The sequence below is a fragment of the Doryrhamphus excisus genome, chromosome 8 (genome assembly GCF_030265055.1).
Source record: "Doryrhamphus excisus isolate RoL2022-K1 chromosome 8, RoL_Dexc_1.0, whole genome shotgun sequence".
Lineage (NCBI taxonomy): Eukaryota > Metazoa > Chordata > Actinopteri > Syngnathiformes > Syngnathidae > Doryrhamphus > Doryrhamphus excisus.
This window is the reverse complement of record NC_080473.1, coordinates 12,983,076-13,004,587: the sequence shown is the minus strand read 5'-3', so window position 1 is coordinate 13,004,587 and position 21,512 is coordinate 12,983,076. Positions and strand designations below refer to the sequence as shown.

General features: G+C 40.6%; 1 protein-coding gene across 3 annotated transcripts in view; it reads left to right on the top strand.

The window, feature by feature from the left end:
* The window catches only part of grm5b (glutamate receptor, metabotropic 5b), a 57,856-nt gene extending 36,706 nt beyond the window's left edge, over nt 1-21,150 (top strand). For 2 of the 3 annotated variants that reach the window (XM_058079456.1, XM_058079455.1), the window contains exons 10-18: nt 59-227; nt 2,064-2,190; nt 5,121-5,238; nt 6,158-6,344; nt 6,487-6,645; nt 7,795-7,920; nt 8,408-8,590; nt 10,134-10,300; nt 12,545-21,150. In XM_058079456.1, the coding sequence (XP_057935439.1) occupies nt 59-227; nt 2,064-2,190; nt 5,121-5,238; nt 6,158-6,344; nt 6,487-6,645; nt 7,795-7,920; nt 8,408-8,590; nt 10,134-10,300; nt 12,545-13,619 (2,311 nt within the window). In that variant the 3' untranslated portion in view covers nt 13,620-21,150. The remainder of the gene's footprint in view (nt 1-58; nt 228-2,063; nt 2,191-5,120; nt 5,239-6,157; nt 6,345-6,486; nt 6,646-7,794; nt 7,921-8,407; nt 8,591-10,133; nt 10,301-12,544) is intronic. The other variant, XM_058079457.1, reaches the window with a different exon arrangement.
* The last annotated feature ends 362 nt before the right edge of the window (nt 21,151-21,512 follow it).

Below are 21,512 nucleotides of genomic sequence, written 5' to 3'. Positions count from 1 at the left end.
CAAAACCCCCCAAAACAAACAAAAACTTTGTAACACTTTGTGTGCTATCTGTCCCCAGGTATGAAATAATGAACTTCAAGAAGATGGGGAAAGACTACTACGATTACATTAATGTGGGAAGTTGGGACAATAGTGGATTGAAGATAGATGATGACGAAATCTGGTCAAGCAAGGATACGGTCATCAAGTCGGTTTGCAGTGAGCCCTGCGATAAGGGTCAGATTAAGGTAAGGTGAATGAATTATAGAAGATAAGCCTGTTTTTTTTTTGTACAGAGATCACATGTTAACAGTGGTAACTAAATTACATATGAAATTCATCACATTGCATTTTTAACATAATAAACTGCAAAGTGTAGTGTCCATTTCGACATTTATAAGTTTATACTGATCTGAAAACATCAGCAGTGCAATTCCAACACCATACAGGATGTTGAAAAATGACAAGAATTTACATTTGAAGCATTTTTAAGTTGCACCAAAACATGGCGCTTTGAAAGGTTTATTCTCTGGTGTGAAAAAATAAATAACCTTGGTGATCCTGATTGCTTTTAACATTACTGGCATGAAAAGGGGATCCCACACAGCACAGTAGTGGGGTCTTTTTTCTTTCAATAGAGTGTCAGGTTGTGCAGGAGCAACATTTCCACGAGTCTCCTGGAAGCCAGCAGGCCAAAAGCAATTTTAACAAGTTGCTCAGTTACTTATCACTGTGTATTTTTTTTTTAATGTAATTTCTATATTTGGAGGCTTTCTGGTTATTGTGCGGTATTTCAGTTCAATAGTTATTTGCAATAAAGTTCCAAATTTGAACTTTACTCAGAACCTCCTTATGCCCCAACACTGTAAAACAGGGTTCTCAAACTCAATTTACCTGGGGGCCACTGGAGCTCGGGTCTGGGTGAGACTGGGCCACATCAGGTTTAAAAAAAACAAACAAAAAAACGCATTTATTAAAAACAGAAAAATGAATAAACTTTGCTTTGGTTTGATTTTCTACAAGAAAAGCTCTGATAAAACATTCCACTGTTCTCAAATATCTTAATTTTTATTTTTCTACACAAAATAAGATGAAAAATAAACAAACAAATCAAGAATAAAGAAAATCAATCAATCTGTAATAAATAAATATAATAATAATAATAAAACGGCAAATAATAAAAACTTAAGAAACCACAAATAGTTGGTGGGTAGACAAATTATTTTTTTTCAGATTAAAATTAACAAAGCATTATTAGAGCCCTGTAGACATGACAAAACACGACTATAGTCACATTTATACTCTTTTTATTTACAACATATTGCACAACTGCAGGGTCTTGAGACACATGCTAACTCGCAAACTAGAGAGCTAGCGACCTAAACGGTAGCCTTCAAGTTATTTCCTTTAAACTTAAATAGCCAAAAACTTACCACTTCCACACGGATAGGGAGGATAACTATTAACAGTTATTTAACCTTTAACATGAACATTAATCAAACGTAATAATTTTTTCTGGGTACATGATACCATACAGCATCCATCCACTAACATTAAACTGTCATATCAAGGCAGGGGCCTCAAACTAGTGTCCTGCGGGCCACATTTGGCCCGCGGGCCGCGTGTTTGAGACCCCTGCTGTAAAAATGTAAATTCTTGTAATTTGTCAACTGGTTTGAGGAGTCGAGGAGTATATTTATCTCCAACTTGCAAGCTCTTGAGTTAAAATATAATTAAACTCACTTCCTGGTTCAAATAATGCAAATAACGATGAACACCTCCACAGTTGTCTCCTTTCTTTGTGTCGGAGCAGGAACTAATTAGCACTGTTTTCTTTGTGCTGTCCAAACTCACTGTCTGACTCTTAATGCAGAAGTCTTTGAACGCAACCCCTCATTGCCTATAATAACACTGTTTAAGTGTGATTCAACTTGCGCTGTGTCCTGTGCCAACTATAGTGGGTGATTAATCGTTATTAATTTAACTGTTATTCATTTGATTCCCCCTCATTGCATATATTCAGCAGCTGATTGAACCTGAATAGATGTGTCAAGTGCGGGAAGTGAAGTTTTCTTCTTTCATAGGTGATCCGTAAAGGTGAGGTGAGCTGCTGCTGGACGTGCACCCCCTGTAAAGAAAATGAGTTTGTGTTTGATGAGTACACCTGCCGAGCTTGTGACCTCGGCTCCTGGCCTACCGATGACCTGACAGGTCAGTCTTTGTATTTTTTATTTTTTTTAATGCGTTGCAATGTAGCAGATATGCAATGATTAAATTACCATGTCATCAGAGATACAATTAGCATAATATTATTGTAGGTTCTCCACCCGCCGCTACATTTCCCCCCCACTGTAATTCTTTTTAATTTGCTGGCAACATGATCACTGCTGTTTTAATTATTCTCAATCCAGAGCAGCTTTCAGTGCAAACATATTTCTGCTGCGGTGAAAATGTATTTTTCTCCTTCACTGCATTTCAAGAGGACGACTATTGCCTTGTTATTCTTTCAGAAGCTCATTATGCTGCTTGCTAGCTGCTTGCCATGCAATGATTAAAACATGAAAAGAATCCTGCTGAACATTCAAATTGAGCCTCAATGACAGAGACAGAAGGCACCTCACTTAATGGAGCAGACATATTTAGCAGATTTAAAGAGAAGCACGCAGGCAAGTCTCACCAAGGGAATTGGGCTCAAATACTAGTGCTCTGTGCCCCCCCCCCCCCCCAGGTGATACGGTATGCACTCACTGGCCAGATGTGGTTGTCATTTGCAGAATTTGACCAATTGCGTGTATTACAAAGCAGGATATGTGGGTTATGAGGGTCAAAGAGCAGAAAGGTACACTCACCAATGAGCTTGTCAACCCAACTATTGCTAAAATTATCACACAGCAACTTAACACCCCTTGCATATATACAAACATGTACCAATATGAGTTTTATCGGGGTGCTGCATTGACATAAGCCTCCCGCTGGGCTCCGGGTTCCCGGCTCCTCTGGCTCTCTATGGTGGACTGAGGCAGCATTGCACCCCCATCCATCCATTTTCTTTGCGGCTTGTCCTCCAATTAAATGTTTTGGTAATGCATTAAAATGTTGGGGGGCGGTCCATTTTAAACATGTATCGGTACATGTTTGTATACTCACTAGTTTTAGCTTTTGAGTGTTAAGTTCCTGCGTGATGAATTAATGTTTTTTGTCAGGCTGTCATATTGAGTAATGACCTCCTACAATTTCCCATGGGTTGACAAGCTTATGGTGAGTTTTTTTTTTAATATATAAATAAATAAAGAGCTGCCCGGTTCACACGACTACAATATGCCATTTTATGATGTGGACATATGCAGCTTATGCACGGGTACGGCTTATATATGTACAAATCTAAATCCTTTAAATTTAGTGGGTGCGGAGTAATAGGACAGCCAAGAATAAGACAATGAAAATGGACAGAGAATGGCTGTACTGTGAAGTTGGTGTGAAAACAAATAGGTAATTGTCACAAGCAATCGAGGACAAAAACAGGGAAATAGAGTTGAGAAAAGTTGCTTCGAATAATGAGGGCAGGGGAATGGAAGAGAAGGAAATAAATTGAGAGTCTGGCAGAAGCAGCCGCCAGGAGAGTGAAACGAGCAGAAAAAGAGAGGATTAGTTTTGGGCTTGGAGCTTCTTCTGTGGTCAGTGAAGTTTCACAGTTGAATTTAGAATGTATTTGAAGTGTCACGTCTTTGTATTGACTTCGCCCACCAAACTGTCCTTAACTTAGGAGAACTTTTCATGTACCACTCCACGTGCTGTTACACATTTTAAGGAAGTTCATCACATTTCCGGGCTGCACGGTAGACAACTAGTTAGCGTGCTGGCCTCACAGCAAGGAGACCCGAGTTCGATTCCACCATCGGGCAGCTCTGTGTGGAGTTTGCATGTTCTCCCCGTGCATGCGTGGGTTTTTTTCCGGGTACTCCCACATTCCAAAAACATGCTTCGTTAGCTGTTGACTCCAAATTGTCCATAGGTATGAATGTGAGTGTGAATGGTTGTTTGTCTATATGTGCCCTGTGATTGGCTGGCCACCAGTCCAGGGTGTACCCCGCATCTCGCCAGAAGACAGCTGGGATAGGCTCCAGCACCCCCCGCGAACCTCGTGAGGAAAAAGCGGTAGAAAATGAATGAATTAATGAATCACATTTCCGGGCTGCACGGCGGACAACTAGTTAGCATGCCGGCCTCACAACGCGGAGACCCGAGTTTGATTCCACCATCGGGCATCTCTGTGTGGAGTTTGCATGTTCTCCCCGTGCATACGTGGGTTTTTTCCAGGTACTGCGGTTTCCTCCCACATTCCAAAAACATAACGGTACAGGTAACTCTTATTAACGTATTCATTTTAAGTGAGGGTTGCACGATGGACAAGTGGTTAGCGCGTTGGCCTCACAGCTAGTAGACCCAAGTTCAATTCCACCCTCCTCCCACATTTAAAAAACATGCTAGGTTTATTGGCGACTCCAAATTGTCCATAGGTATGAATGTGAGTGTGAATGGTTGTTTGTCTATATGTGCCCTGTGATTGGCTGGCGACCATTCAAGGGTGTACCCCGCCTCTCGCCCGAAGACAGGTGGGATAGGCTCCAGCACCCCCCGCGACCATTGTTAGGATAAGTGGTAGAAAATGAATGAATAATCACATTTCCGTTCTGTGCTTAATCATCATTAATCATCATTAATGGCTGCAATAATACAAATCTTAGAGTAGATCCAAGAGTGTCCTCCCGTCTCTATGCTGGGGGCCTAAATACTAAATATTTGAAGCCAATGTTGATTTCTAATCCAGATGGAGAAATCAACCCTCTCCTTGTTTGAGAATGGCAGAGAGACTGATGTATATGCAGTGCAAGCGTGGCATTAATTAAAGATGTTGCAAGGGGGGGGGCATGACAACCGTTCACAGCTGGAGTGAGCGATTAGAAAGAGGAGCAACGATATCAAAGCATTTAACTGTTATGTACTGCTGCTACACTTGTGTAGATCTACACCAAATGGATACCAAATGGAGACACTATACCAGAACATGAAAGATATTGTGAACATGGTGCACTCAGCATGCCTTATAAATGAATGGTTCATAATTATGACTCCACACCCAGGATGTGATCCGATCCCGGTGGAGTACTTGAGATGGGGAGACCCTGAACCCATTGCTGCTGTGGTGTTTGCCTGTCTTGGACTCATGGCCACATTCTTTGTCACTGCTGTCTTCATCAGGTATCAGATATCGCTGATTGTGGGCATTTGTCAGTCAACATGGAAAGTTCGATGTATATAAAGCAGGGGTCTCAAACTCAATTTACCTGGGGGCCACTGGAGCTAGGGTCTGGGCAAGGCTGGGCCGCATCAGGTTTAAAAAAAACAAAACAAAACACATTTATTAAAAACAGAAAAATATACAAACATTTTCAGTGCTTTGGTTCCGATTTTCTACAATAAAAGCTCTGATGAAACATTCCAATGTTCTCAAATATCTTGTATCTGTTCTCAAATATCTATAATTTTTATTTTTCTGCACAAAATAAGATGAAAAATAAATAAACAAATCAAGAATAAATCAGTAATAAATAAATATAATAATAATAATAATAATAAAACGGCAAATAATAAAAACTTAAGAAACCACATATAGTTGGTGGGTAGACAAATTATTTTTTTCAGATTAAAATGAACAAAGCATTATTAGAGCCCTGTAGACATGACAAAACATGACTATAGTCACATTTATACTCTTTTTATTTACAACATATTGCGCAACTGCAGGGTCTTGAGACACATGCTAACTCGCAAACTGGAGAGCTAGCGACCTAAACAGTAGCCTTCAAGTTATTTCCTTTAAACTTAAATAGCCAAAAACTTACCACTTCCACACGGATAGGGAGGATAACTATTAACAGTTATTTAACCTTTAACATGAACATTAATCAAACGTAATAATTTTTTCTGGGTACATGATACCATACAGCATCCATATCAAACTTGCGCGGGCCGCACTAACATTAAACTTTCATATCAAGGCGGTGGGCCTCAAACTAGTGTCCTGCGGGCCACATTTGGCCCACGGGCCGCATGTTTGAGACCCCTGATATAAAGCATGTGATGTTTCATAGTGTGTTATATATATCCTTCTATTCAGGTTCAGGGACACCCCTGTAGTGAAATCGTCCAGCAGAGAGCTATGCTACATAATACTGGCGGGCATCTGCTTGGGGTACCTGTGTACCTTCAGCCTCATCGCCAAACCACATGTTATCCATTGCTACCTCCAGCGTTTGGGAATTGGTCTGTCACCCGCCATGAGCTACTCGGCACTGGTCACCAAGGTGAGTTATGACTATGGAAGTATATGAATTATATAAAGTGTAAGGTACCTTCTTGGACAATAAAACAGAGTTATGGAAAAGTAAACCACGATAAAGAGAACACTGAATTGACATTATGTTAATATTTGCATTCTGTTCCCAGACTAACCGCATTGCACGGATCCTGGCCGGCAGCAAGAAGAAAATTTGTACCAAGAAGCCTCGTTTCATGTCCGCCTGCGCCCAGCTCATCATTGCCTTCCTGCTCATACTGCTACAGCTCGGCATCATTGTAGCTCTCTTCCTTATGGAGCCCCCGCAGGTGACCATGAAAATACAGTAGACTCCAAGAGCATATACAGTAATTATATATGACAAATGAATATTTAAAATAATCTTGACATTTTCTGAAGACTGGCAAAGGAGAGGAGCTTCTTTCTTGAATGCAAAGATTTTTTTTCACTTCTTGAATTCTTGAATTGGCTCATCGTTGTGCATGGTTTGAGGGTCTTACTCAATCCATTCCATAGTTTGATTCCACATACTGAAATGCTATGGCTTTTTAACGTAGTCCTAGCATATAAGTGTTTCAAATGTACTTCTTCCCTGAGATCATATTTCTCCTCTCTTGTAGAGAAGTATTGGATGACATTTTTAGCTAATTGGTTATTTTTAGCCTTATGCATTATTTTAGCTGTTTGAAGATGAACTATATCAGCAAGTTGAAGTATTTGTGATTTTAGAAATAAGGAGTTAGTATGTTCTCTGTAGGCGGCATTATGAATTATCCTTACTGACCTTTTTTGCAGTACATTTAGCGAGTGAAGATTGCTTTTGTAGTTATTAGCCCATATTTCCACACAATAAGCAAACCAAGATGTGATATATACGGTATATAATGCAAATAACGAACAATCCTCAATTGCTGATATTTTATTATTTGACTAATAATAATTAGAAACTGAAAAGAATGATAAATAATAGAAAATACACATTAAAGCATCCATCCATTTTTTTAACGGTTATCCTCACTAGAGTCGTGGGGGGTGCTGGAGCCTATCCCAGCTGTCTCCGGGCTGGACTGGTTGCCAGCCAATCACAGGGCAAATATAGACAAACAACCATTCACACTCACATTCATACCTATGGACAATTTGGAGTCGCTAATTAACCTAGCATGTTTTTGGAATGTGGGAGGAAACCGGAGTAACCCACGCATGCACGGGGAGAACATGCAAACTCCACACAGACATGGCAGATGATGGATTCAAACCCAGGTCTTGTAGCTGTGGGGCCGCCGTGCAGCCCTAAACTGTACAAATGTGTTTTATTAAACACTACATAATTCACGCACTTTAGCAGAAATACTCATAATAATAGCAATTGTCTCATATTTTCTGTGCTCCTACAGTTTTGCAATAAAGTTATTTTCATTTAAACGTGTTTAAAATGGTTTCATTCCTCCACGCAGGTGATCCATGACTATCCCAGCATACGCCAAGTCAACCTCATATGCAACACCACCAACTTGGGTGTGGTCGCCCCTCTGGGATACAACGGCCTGCTCATCCTCAGTTGTACCTTCTATGCCTTCAAGGTAACGGCTGGACCTTCTTATCTCCATCACATGTGCAACAAAATCTGTTTCTGCAGACCTGAGGCTTCTACAGTTGATTAAAGTGATTAAAGTAGATCAATAAGAAAAAAATCTATGACCTGTACTTTCATGTGAGAGAAGTCACACGGACTGATAAAAATAATAATTGAATTGCTGCGGGCTGATTAAGCAAAAGACCGCTGACTGAAATTTCATTTCCCCCAAAAATGTAAATGAAAGTCCATATTTGATTGTTTGTGGCCTGTAGCCATCAATTTTCTCCACAGTGTGAAAACTGCTTAGTAAAAAGGAGACAAAAGATGACATAAATTCCAAATAACAACTCGGCGCCATAGGCGTTCCTTAAACCTAATATAATTGAGGTATAATGAAGTTCCCAGACGTAATTGTCTTGTGCTTATTAAATACGGCTCAATTAATGCAAAATCAAGTGAACAATAAAATGATTCGCTTTTTTCTATTCCAGACCCGCAACGTTCCTGCTAATTTCAACGAGGCAAAGTACATTGCATTTACCATGTACACCACCTGCATCATTTGGCTGGCTTTTGTTCCCATCTACTTTGGCTCCAATTATAAAATTATCACCATGTGCTTCAGCGTCAGCCTCAGCGCCACGGTGGCTCTTTGCTGCATGTTCGTACCCAAGGTAAGTTTATGGCCGACTCTTCTCGTCTTGGTTACTTTTCCTTTCTACATACATATTTAATGCGGCCTTCACAAATACCGCACTGATTTTTGTTTAAAAATATAAATGTTTCTATTCTTGACAATGATGCATGGTATTGCATGTGATCCACTCCTAACATAAATAAAATATTGTGTTTGTTCAATATTTCCGCACTCAATAACACCAGCAATACATTATAGTTGATGCTAGAGGACGCCATGTTATGCAATTCTTTAGTGATGTCCTAATATCGACCCATATGGACATGCAAATGAGAGTCTATTGTATGGAGCGCATCGTATGGAGCGCATCGTCTCGAGCGCATCGTCTCGAGCGCATCGTCTCGAGCGCATCGTCTCGAGCGCATCGTCTCGAGCGCATCGTCTCGAGCGCATCGTCTCGAGCGCATCGTATCGAGCGCATCGTATCGAGCGCATCGTCTCGAGCGCATCGTATCGAGCGCATCGTATCGAGCGCATCGTATCGAGCGCATCGTATCGAGCGCATCGTATCGAGCGCATCGTATCGAGCGCATCGTATCGAGCGCATCGTATCGAGCGCATCGTATGGGTTTTTCTGACGCCAATGATATCAGTGTGTGATGACTAGGGGTGTAACGGTACAGGTAACTCTTATTAACTTATTAATTTTAAGTGAGACGATGGACAAGTGGTTAGCGCGTTGGCCTCACAGCTAGTAGACCCAAGTTCAATTCCACCCTCCTCCCACATTCTAAAAACATGCTAGGTTAATTGGCGACTCCAAATTGTCCATAGGTATGAATGTGAGTGTGAATGGTTGTTTGTCTATATGTGCCCTGTGATTGGCTGGCCACCAGTCCAGGGTGTACTCCGCCTCTCGCCCGAAGACAACCCCCCGCAACCCTCGTGAGGATAAGCGGTAGAAATTGAAATAATTAATTAATTTTAAGTGATCTTTTAAATGAAGCATAGAAATGAAATTACAATCGACATTTTTAAGTAAAAAACAAAAAATAATGACATGGCATAAATCAAAAAATGTAAGAATGTGAGGGCCACTTTGATACATTAAAGATATAAAAAAACAATCCCATGTACATTGTAGTACTATAAGCTATAAAAGCTGTTATAAGTGACAATGCATATTAGTGTACAAGCTAAGGGCTGAAAATGTCCCCTGGAGCCACACTTTGAACACCCCTGGTTTACTGTTTTTATTTTTAAGACAATACAGTGTTATACTGTAGCCGAATGCCTCGTCTTTTCATCCACTTTTAGGCGGGACGTCCCTCACTTGAAATATGTACAGTGTGGAAAATGGGGCGTTACATTGTGGGGAGGGCAGACCAAATATATCACATCATATCTTATTATATTTGTCATATTTTGCATCCAGTGGCATCACAGTAAATGATGTGCTTGTGACATGATTGCTGATATCGGTATCAAGCATCTCTACAATTAAATAATACCTGTATCGGACTAGACTAGTGTAATGGTATTAATTTGAATTATGTATATTTAACTTTCTGTCATTAAAGGTATACATCATACTGGCCAAACCCGAGCGTAATGTGCGCAGTGCCTTTACCACCAGTACAGTGGTACGCATGCACGTGGGAGATGGAAAGTCCTCCTCAGCTGCGAGCCGCTCCTCCAGTCTGGTTAACCTGTGGAAACGCAGAGGCTCCACTGCTGAGACTCTCAGGTATGTGTGCTAGTTTTTGAGCTAATTCACCGAAACCTGACTCTTCTTCTGACCCTAACATGAACTGCAGACGATTGGCTAATGGAGGACATGGCAATGATTGGAGATGGGAATGAACTGAGCAGAAGAGAAGAAAATAAAAAAAAAAGCCTAATAGCTTTTGCACCAATCATAAGGCAATCCTCTTGTCATCTATGGCAACAAGCAAAATGATCAAAAGACACAAAGGCAGTGATGGACAGCCACTTTCCCCAATTGAAAAGGGGCGAGAGAATAAAAAGAGCCATCTTAATTGTCAGCATGTTATTTGAGCTCGCCGTGCTTGGCAAGCAAGATTTCAATCGTGCTTTTATGAGACGTATCAAGAGCGCTTCCATCTTTGCTTCTTTTATTCCCCTCGGCACTACCTGGGTCCTTCCTGTCTTGTACACTCGCTGCCGCCACCAAATTGGCAGCGTTGTCTACCTCGGTGCTGAGATGTGGCCTTTGAGATGCTGTCATGTTGACACAGACAAATATAAAGCAAATATACTAAAGGTAGTGAAATACCTTTTTTCACAAAAGCATAGTATATTATATTATTATAGAATATATTATGGGTGTCATGACCTTACAAGGTTTTTTTAAGTATTGTTTTTTAAGCAAACACGTTTGTTTGTGTTGTGGCTGCACGGTGGACGAGTGGTTTGCGCACAGGCCTCACAGCTAGTTGACCCGAGTTCGATTCCACCCTCTGCCATCTTTGCATGTTCTTTCTGTGCATGTGTGGGTTTTCTCCGGGTACTCCGTTTTCCTCCCACATTCCAAAAACATGCTAGGTTAATTAGCGACTCCAAATTGTCTATAGGTATGAATGTGAGTGTGAATGGTTGTTTGTCTATATGTGCCCTGTGATTGGCTGGCCACCAGTCCAGGGTGTACCCTGCCTCTCGCACCAAGACAGCTGGGATAGGCTCCAGCACCCCTGCGACCCTCGTGAGGATAAGGGGTAGAAAATGAATGAATGAATGTATCAATGTAGAGAAACGTATGCCCTTTTTCAGGGAAACTCTTATTGTTCCCTTCAATTGCGGTGTGAGGTTTAATCAGAACTTCTACTATGCATTAATCAAAGGAATTAATCTGACAAAAGGAAGGGGCAGGGGACAAATTGTGACAAATGTAAAGAGGACGACGGTGAAGAAAAAAAAAAGGGATTACCTGACAGTGACAAATGAAGAACATAAGGTCAGTTAAAAATAGAACAGAGTATGAAATAAAGTGAAAATACTTTGGCTGGAAAAACTCATTGAATGTATATGAAATTATAGTATGGATTTAATCAAAATAAGAGTCGACTCTATGTGAAATGATGTGACTTTTAATAACCACAATTATGAAATTGTCATTGTACGACCATTCTCTCATGGCTGGAGCTGACATTTGGTAATGGTAATGGTTTTATTTCATTTGAACGTGCATCAGATTACAATTGAATGCATCACATAATAAGTTCACAGTTCCAAATGTCCAAAAGGAGTAGGAAGAAGCAAAGCTTATTAAATCCTACCCCTTCATCTTGTACTTTTACAATCAGTAACTGTAATCGGTAATTTTATTCTTGTCACGTCTTTATTTTATTAATTAAAATGTAATTTAATTTAATGTTATTTAATTTAATTTAATTTAATTTAATTTTATTTTATTTTATTTTATTTTATTTTATTTTATTTTATTTTATTTTATTTTATTTTATTTTATTTTATTTTATTTTATTTTATTCATATAGTCATATGTATAGCACATCATGACTGGTTCAAGACTCTTCATCCTTGTATTTAGCAAACATCAACTGCTTGTATTGTTTCTTGAATTGGCTCATCCTTGTGCATTGTTTGAGTTTCTTACTCAATCCATTCCATAGTTTGATTCCACATACTGAAATGCTATGGCTTTTTAACATAGTCCTAGCATGTTTCAAATTTAGTTCTTCCTTGATATCATATTTCCTGAGATCACATTTGATATCAACTTGTCTGCAATATTATATTGAGAAGTCCGATGAGCCTCATTCTCTCGATTTCTTGTTGTTGCTGTTCTAGTTTATTTCGACTTTTGACCAAATTACCTTAATGGCGAAGGTTTTGCTGGTTCAAAGCATTCCAGTACATGGACGGTTCATTCATGGAAATGACGTCCGAAGTATTACTAAGGCTGTGTTTTCAATCGACTGCCATGGAAATTGAAACCGTACTTGTTTTTCAGCTCTAACGGCAAGTCGGTGTCTTGGGCGCAGACGGAGCGCAACAGTTCACACGGGAACCACTTGTGGCAGCGTCTGTCCTTCCACATCAAAAAGAAGGAGAACAACCAGACGGCTGTCATCAAGCCCTTCTCCAAGACCTCCGGGGAGCGTTATTTGGGGGGGGCCAACCTGCCTCCACACTTGCCTCTTCCCTCCTTGCCGTCCATTTCCTCCCTGCATTCTCACAGCGACGCCGGCGGCGACAAGAACCTCTATGAGCTCTCTGAAGCGGAGGAGAGGTGCTCCCTCACGTATGCTCCACAAACGCCATCTCCAATCAGCACGGTAAGCCAGAGACTGGGTCCAGGTTTGGAGGAGGAACCTCAGGTCACGGGTGTAGCCAAATATCCCAGCAGCGTTTGCAGCCAGAGCAGCGGCAGCAGTTGCGGACCCGTCAACAGCGGATCCGGTGTAACCGGGAGCGAAGGTCGCCTGGTCATCCTGGAAGGTCGACCGGTGGCGTGCCAAAGCAACCTGATGGAGCAGATCAGCTGCGTGGTGAACCGCTTCACCGCCAACATCAGCGAGCTCAACACCATGATGCTGCTGTCCTCTCCGACGCATCCTCACATACACAAACACTCGCCGCCGCCACCGCCGCCGCCTCATCCCGCTGATCCCTATCTGCTCCCGCGTGAGATCCACACGCCTCCTACTCTCACAACATACGCCGAAGTCCAAGCCCACTCCCTCGGTGAGTCAAGTTTGGGTCGCCGGAGCGGGTGTCCCATTCATCCGTACCCTCTTCCACCTCCTCACCCTCAGTCGTCCCCTTCCATCTCCCCCATGCGAGGAGGCCTCGTCACCTGCCTCATGGACTCTCCGCTGAGGAGGGTGGAGCTGGATGAGGAGCTTATCGCTTTAACTCCCCCCTCGCCCTTCCGGGACTCTTTGGCATCCAGCAGTAGCTCAGCTGTATCTGACATAGATCTGTGTCTCCCGCCGGTCCCTTCCCACCCGCCTCCATCGCCCCCGTCGCCCAGGTACAGTAGACTAACTCTCAGAAACTACAGCCAGAGTTCCTCGTCACTGTGAGGCAGACATGCTTCCGAGAGAAGAGGATCATGCCAACAAAAGGAGAGTGGATTGATCTAGTCAAATCCATTCATCCGCACGGTGGGGGGTGTGAAAGCTTTGTGTTTACATATGTGCAGTGAGAGATTTTCATAGTGGTGTCAATCACAGGAAAGGGAAAAAATGGCCACAGTATAAATATGTGGTATTAGGTATAGATCGTGGCCTTGAGCTAACATGGCTGTCAGCTAATTAGACATAGCGATTGTGCACTTGTGTGAGTATACATAGGTATGCCTTCATGGATGCGGTTCATATATTGAAAGGACGGGCCAAAGACGCCAAGGAAGTGCTTGGAAACAAGCTTAAAAGCTCCCAAGGGCACAAAAACTTGACAGGTTGGTGGATCCGCTGTGCAAGAGTCAAACAGGCACAGCATCGGCTTGTGGATAAAAAATGAAAGTGTAAATATTGATCAAGTCATGCGTTGCAGGAGTTTGATTTGGTTAACAAAATATAAAGCAGTGGGTTGCTTTGCCAGTTTCCATAACATACGCATCTTTGTATTCGCCATAAAAATTATTTATTCTGTTTGTACATCAAAGTTTTTCACTTGAAAAGACGGGGACCAAAAAAAACCAAACAAGAATTCTAATACTTTACCATCAATGACGGTCACAGCATGTATAATGACTACAGAAACTGTGTTAGCAGTCACTGTGTTGTGCAACGTGTGCGCAAACATTCCAATTTTTTTCAACAATACATTCACAGCCGCAAACATTTTGGCAGGGAATTCAATTTTGTGCTTCAATAACTCTCAACCTCAGTATTTTTTAAGAAAACATTTTCCATGTCTATATTCATTCATTCATTTTCTACCGCTTTTTCCTCACGAGGGTTGCGGGGGTGCTGGAGCCTATCCCAGCTGTCTTTGGGCGAGAGGCGGGGTACACCCTGGACTGGTCGCCAGCCAATCACAGGGCACATATAGACAAACAACCATTCACACTCACATTCATACCTATGGACAATTTGGAGTCGCCAATTATTAACCTAGCATGTTTTTGGAATGTGGGAGGAAACCGGAATTCATTCATTTTCTACCGCTTTACCGTAAAATTAAAAAGTAATAATCCAAAATTAAAATTATTAAAATATAAATATATTAATATAAATATATTAAAATATTAAAAACAAGAAACAAAGCAATACAAGTATAAAAAATAAAACCAATTACAATAAAAACGAAGAACTAAAAGACACAGTTAAAAGCCAGAGAATAAAAGTTTTTCCTCACGAGGGTCGCGGGGGTGCTGGAGCCTATCCCGGCTGTCTTCGGGCGAGAGGCCAGCCAATCACAGGGCACATACAGACAAACAACCATTCACACTCACATTCATACCTATGGACAATTTGGAGTCGCCAATTATTAACCTTTTTGGAATGTGGGAAGAAAACCGGAGTACCCGGAGAAAAACCACACATGCATGGGGAGAACATGCAAACTCAACACAGAGATGGCCGAGGGTGGAATTGAACTCGGGTCTCCTAGCTGTGAGGCCTGTGCACTAACCACTTGACCGCCGTGCCGCCCCATGTCTATATATTCTGCAAAATCAAGCTTTTTTTTTCTCCCCAAAATGAAAACGAAGCATCAAAGTTATTTAAGCACAAAGTCACTTGCAAAATGTTTGGCAATGACTGTATCATAATTGATTTAATGTTAATTATTGTGCCAAAGGGGGTTCAGGTGAGGCTACCTTATATGCTTGTTAGTAAATATGTGCTTTGATAAAAAACAAACAAACAAAAAAAAAACAATGTAAATGTCAAAGACTTTGTATTGTATTTTCATATCTTCAATTTGATCATTCTGATCCTTTTATTGTAAAAGCAATAGTTTCCATACATGTGAATGGGCTCTCATATCACACTTCTGTATTCTCTAGTGCACAGTTTGCCAAGGAGTGTGCATTGCAAAAGTGCTCCAAAAGTGCTTGAGGCCTCTGTTACTTATTCTAATCCCTGATCTTATTCATAGCTACATATGAGATAGATACAAGTGCATTTGAATTGTATTCAATTCCATATACAGTATTAATATATGACATAACTGGGTTTAGGATGAAGTAAGCAAGGAAAAGATATAATTGTTCACAACGACTTAACAATTAACCAGTGTCGACGTGGTGTTGTTTGAGAGGAGCGAGTTTACAGCCTGCTTCCACCAACTGTGTTTATTACGATGGCGAGAACGGAGTGCTCGCTTCAGCACTTCAGCCTGCACGTTATCAGCCCCTCGGGTGGAACGCCACGTTTTATATGTGCTGCCTCAGCAGAGAAAAAGAGAGGATCAGTTTATTTTCGACAAGGACTCGGTGGTGTGACATCAGCCTAGATGATGTGGCTAAGGGAGTTTAGTGAAAGCATTACCAGTACTAGTCCAGCAACAGGAGGATTGGAAACATTCTTTAGTTGTATTTGGATGGATACGCAGTGAGTGGTGCAAAAGGTTAGACGGAAATGTAAACGTTTGAAAACCGAGGATTTTTCCCAATAACAACAAGACTCGAATAGAACTGCTGAATGGGACCAAAATGGAGGCAAAATTTGGAAAGAAATTAAACAAATACATTCATTAATTCATTTTCTACCGCTTTTCCTCACGAGGGTCACGGGGGTGCTGGAGCCTATCCCAGCTGTCTTCAGGCCAGAGGTGGGGTGGCCAGCCAATCACAGGGCACATATAGACAAACAACCATTCACACTCACATTCATACCTATGGACAATTTGGAGTTGCTAATTAACCTAGCATGTTTTTGGAATGTGGGAGGAAACCGGAGTACCCGGAAAAAACCCACGCATGCACGGGGAGAACATGCAAACTCCACACAGAGATGGCCGAGGGTGGAATCGAACCCGGGTCTCCTAGCTGTGAGGCCTGAGCGTGAATCACTTGCCGTGCCGTGCAGCCACAACACTTCATATGTTGTCAAAAACGTGTTTGCTTAAAAAACGATACTTAAAAAAACCTTGCAAGGTCATGACACCCATAATATTACAATGATATAATATATGCTTTTGTTAAAAAGGTATTTCACTACCTCTAGTACTGTATATTTGCACATATAGACAAACAACCATTCACACTCACATTCATACCTATGGACAATTTGGAGTCGTCAATTAACCTAGCATGTTTTTGGAATGTGGGAGGAAACCGGAGTACCCGGAGAAAACCCACGCATGCACGGGGAGAACATGAGATGGCCGAGGGTGGAATCGAACCCTGGTCTCCTAGCTGTGAGGTCTGTGCGCTAACCACTCGACCTAAACAATTCAACAACAAGAGCCTATCCCAGCTGTCTTCGGGCAAGAGGCGGGGTACACCCTGGACTGGTGGCCGGCCAATCATAGGGCACATATAGACAAACCAACCATTCACACTCACATTCATACCTATGGACAATTTGGAGTCGCAAATTAACCTAGCATGTTTTTGGAATGTGGGAGGAAACCGGAGTCTCTGAGAAAACCCAGACATGCAAATTCCACACAGACATGGCCGAGGGTGGAATTGAACCCTGGTCTCCTAGCTGTGAGGTCTGTGCGCTAACCACTCGACCTAAACAATTCAACAACAATCATATTTTTACCAAAATACGAGTCAAAGTTTGATCCCCTGATTTTGTAATGGCACTCCAAAGAATTGGACTGATAATCCTTGTACTGCAAAATACTTTAAATCCATGTGCTGATCAGAGGGTGATGACATTTGAACTGTTGATCCAGTTCTTGCTTTTAGCTCAAGGCTCATGTGTGGTGAGGAGGCTGTGTCATGTAGCTGGTCTTGTCATGTAATGTAATTTCATCCACTGGTTAAATTGGCTAATTGTGATAAATGAGAATGTTTTTTTTGGTCGTCTTAAGGTTGCTGGAATGTTCTTTTAGGGAGATGCCACATTGTCTTGTTCCTTAGAACTGCACTGATGCTGACTTTTGAACTGCAAACATCAACTATAAAAGATGGTGACTAAGGGCTTTTATCAGTCTGTCTAGGGAATCCCAGGAGATGTTGGTGTTGGTGTTGGTGTTGGCGGTGGACGATGCCCCTTTGATACGCTCATACACAACAGCTGAATGTTTACATGTAAACCCCAGACCAGACTATTGTTTTCTTACTAGTTGGTGTATGATGGGATATGAGATGTACGTCCCTTTTGACGACTCAACAGTTTTATCTGGTAGACCTGATCAGGGTCGCAGTAGTGCTGGAGCCTATCCCAGCTGTCTTCGGGCGAGATGCGGGGTACACCCTGGACTGGTGGCCGGCCAATCACAGGGCACATATAGACAAACAACCATTCACTCTCACATTCATACCTATGGACAATTTGGAGTCGCTAATTAACCTAGCATGTTTTTGGAATGTGGGAGGAAACCGGAGAAAACCCACGCATGCAAATTCCACACAGAGATGGCCGAGAGTGGAATCAAGCACGGGTCTCCTAGCTGTGAGGCCTGCGCACGAACCACTCATGCAGCCGAGATGATATAGTTATATATCTAAATACCAATTTTAATGCAAAGCTTGTATCTATTAGAACCAATAAATAGAGATAAAATATAGCTTATGTAGTCTTTTCTTGCGTTTGAAGAGAGGTCAAATTATTGCATCATCGGGTCAAACAAGCATATCTGGAGGGACATGTCAACTGAAGTCAGAGTGAAAACGCTGCATACGTGCAATATTCTTGCATGTGGAAATCATTCAACAACTGAGACGGAATTGAACAGGGTAGCAACCGTGTTGTTTACAGCAGGGGTCTCAAACTCAATTTACTTGGGGGCCACTGGTGCTCGGGTCTGGGTGAGACTGGGCCGCATCAGGTTTTCCAAAAAAAAAACAACCCAAAAAACGCATTTATTAAAAACCAAAAAATTTAAAAATCTTCGCTTTGGTTCCGATTTTCTACAAGAAAAGCTCTGATAAAACATTCCACTGTTCTCAAATATCTTACTTTTTATTTTTCTACACAAAATAAGATGAAAAATAAATAAACAAATCAAGAATAAAGAAAATCAATCAATTGTAATAAATAAATAAATATAATAATAATAATCAAATGGCAAATAATACAAACGTAAGAAACCACATATAGTTGTTGGGTAGACAAATTATTTTTTTCAGATTAAAATGAACAAAGCATTATTAGAGCCCTGTAGACATGACAAAACACGACTATAGTCACATTTATACTCTTTTTATTTACAAATAAAACATATTGCGCAACTGCAGGGTCTTGAGACACATGCTAACTCGCAAACTAGAGAGCTAGCCACCTAAATGGTAGCCTTCAAGTTATTTCCTTAAAACTTAAATAGCCAAAAACTTACCACTTCCACACGGATAGGGAGGATAACTATTAACAGTTATTTAACCTTTAACATGAACATTAATCAAACATAATAATTGTTTCTGGGTACATGATACCATACAGCATCCATATCAAACTTGCGCGGGCCGCACTAACATTAAACTTTCATATCAAAGGCGGGGGCCTCAAACTCGTGTCCTGCGGGCCACATTTGGCCCGTGGGCCGCGTGTTTGAGACCCCCGGTTTACAGCCTTGGTTCCCAAACTGGGGTACGCACACTCCTAGTACCAAAATTAAAAAAAACTTTTCCCCTAACACTCACAATTACGAGTGCACCTGAACACCTCACCACACAAGCAGAATGGAGCAACACACCATGCACACTCACACAACTGGAGCAAATCATTATCAGGAGCAAATCAGTATGCACCGTTATTCACTTGAATCTGACAAACGATACACAGAAAATAATGAGTATATTATTTTTTGCTATATTATAGTATATAATATATTCTAACTATATATAGTATATTGTATTTTGTCATATTGAATATTGGCCATCTTGAACTGCAATGTTCCAGCTTTCTAGCTCTTTTTTTTGTCCTCGGTTTCAACTGTGTTTCAACCAAGACTGACTTTAAAAATTGCTGTGTGCGGATGTAGGCGCATTAGAAGGATAAGAAAAAATACTTTACATATAAAGACTCTATAGATATTAGCATAGCATTTTCCTGAATATTAAGTAATTAAGGCTGGTTTCATGTTTCAGTTTGCTTAAGGCAGGCTGAGCTGAGGTGGCGACTTCGATGTCTTAAATAATAATAATAGTTTTGGTTGTTTGGTGCTGCTGAATGGAATGTGGCTTTTAAGTGGTTGGTTATTCATTAAATTATTATGCATTATAATATGTTATATGATATGCTTGAGGAAAGTGGAAGATATTATTTGACATACAGGACGGTGCAGGCAGGTTGTAGATCCTCCACTATTTTGTTGATGTTGTGTGAAGTCATATAGTGAAGTAATGCATATTTTTTTAAACCAAAAGGAGCCGTGAAATGACACCATAACATAAACACACAAATATGATTTTAATTCTAATTTGTTAGACGGTGGCCCTACTAAGTAAAACAAATGTGAATGTTGCCTTTTAGAAGAGATGTTTACATTTTCGCCGCTCGCTAGAGCTAATCAAATTCATCACAGGTAATCAAGGCATTCATTTCCAGTGACATTTTTACAGGCTTGTCAGCAAATGTATTTTTTTTTTTTTTTTTTTTGCAACACTGACGCCGAAGGTCTGAACGGAGAGAAGCACGCAGCTCATCTCCATTTAAATGAAGTGGCTGTGTTGTGTTCCACTCTCCTTCCAGCCCACGCTGATCACACCAAGCAGTTAGTCGGGACTTGATTTTGATGAAGTGGAATAATGGTTGGTTAGCAAATGTTACTTGAAGAAATGCACTGCTGTTTAAATGCTAAAGTGTGCAAAAAGGTCATCACGTTCAAAATGACTGTTAGTGAAATGAACGCAAATAACAATTGTATCCTCTTTTTTTTTTTTTTTTTCCTTGCGAGTGTGTGCCAATTTTCACCCCACCTCATTTCAAGTGCTTCTGTATTTCTTATCTGGAATTTTGAAGTGTGTGGAGCGAAATCTTACGAACCATCTGCTGTGACAAATGATGTAAATTTTCACAAGCTATTAACTTACTGTATGTGTACTAAAAGACTATTTACATCTATTGTTTATTTGAGGAAACCTTATATCATTTCCTCGATTTGATATTGTGTGGATTCATTTTTATGAACTTTTTTAAGCGGTGTCGATTTCATTTCATTTTTTTTTTAATGTTACAAATGTAGAATGTAACTTCAAAGAAACTATCTGTGATAATCAGAGATGGATTTATATTGAAATATTTGGTTATCTATTTCCTATATCCCCTTCAGATTTGTAAACGTGTGAATACTATATGGTTGTAGTATGAAAAATGCAGTATATTTCTAAGTGGCTTTGTAGAGGGCATTGATCACAGGGTTGTGCGGGGGAGCGGTGTTTGCGTTGGTTATATTTTACATTTTTAGAGGTAAGTTGCTTTAGAATGTTCTTAAATACTCCGAACTGAGATAAAGTCCATTTACTCAGAGAATAAATCGTCCTCAGATTGTGTTGTTTTGTTCAAATTGTGTTCCTAACGCTGATGTCTTCTCACAACAGACCTGACAGGTAATGAAACGTTACATCTACATTTTGGATGCATTTGGTTCATATTGCTGTTTTACATGGGTTCAATGCTGACGACTGAAGAGTGGTGATACCTACCAGAGACCTGAGAAGAAGTGAGTATTAAAATGACTTAATTTTTTTTTTTCTGCACAAAATAAGATAAAAAATAAATAAACAAATCAAGAATAAAGAAAATCAATCAATCAGTAATAAATAAATATAATAATAATAATAATAATAATAAAACGGCAAATAATAAAAACTTAAGAAACCACATATAGTTGGTGGGTAGACAAATTAT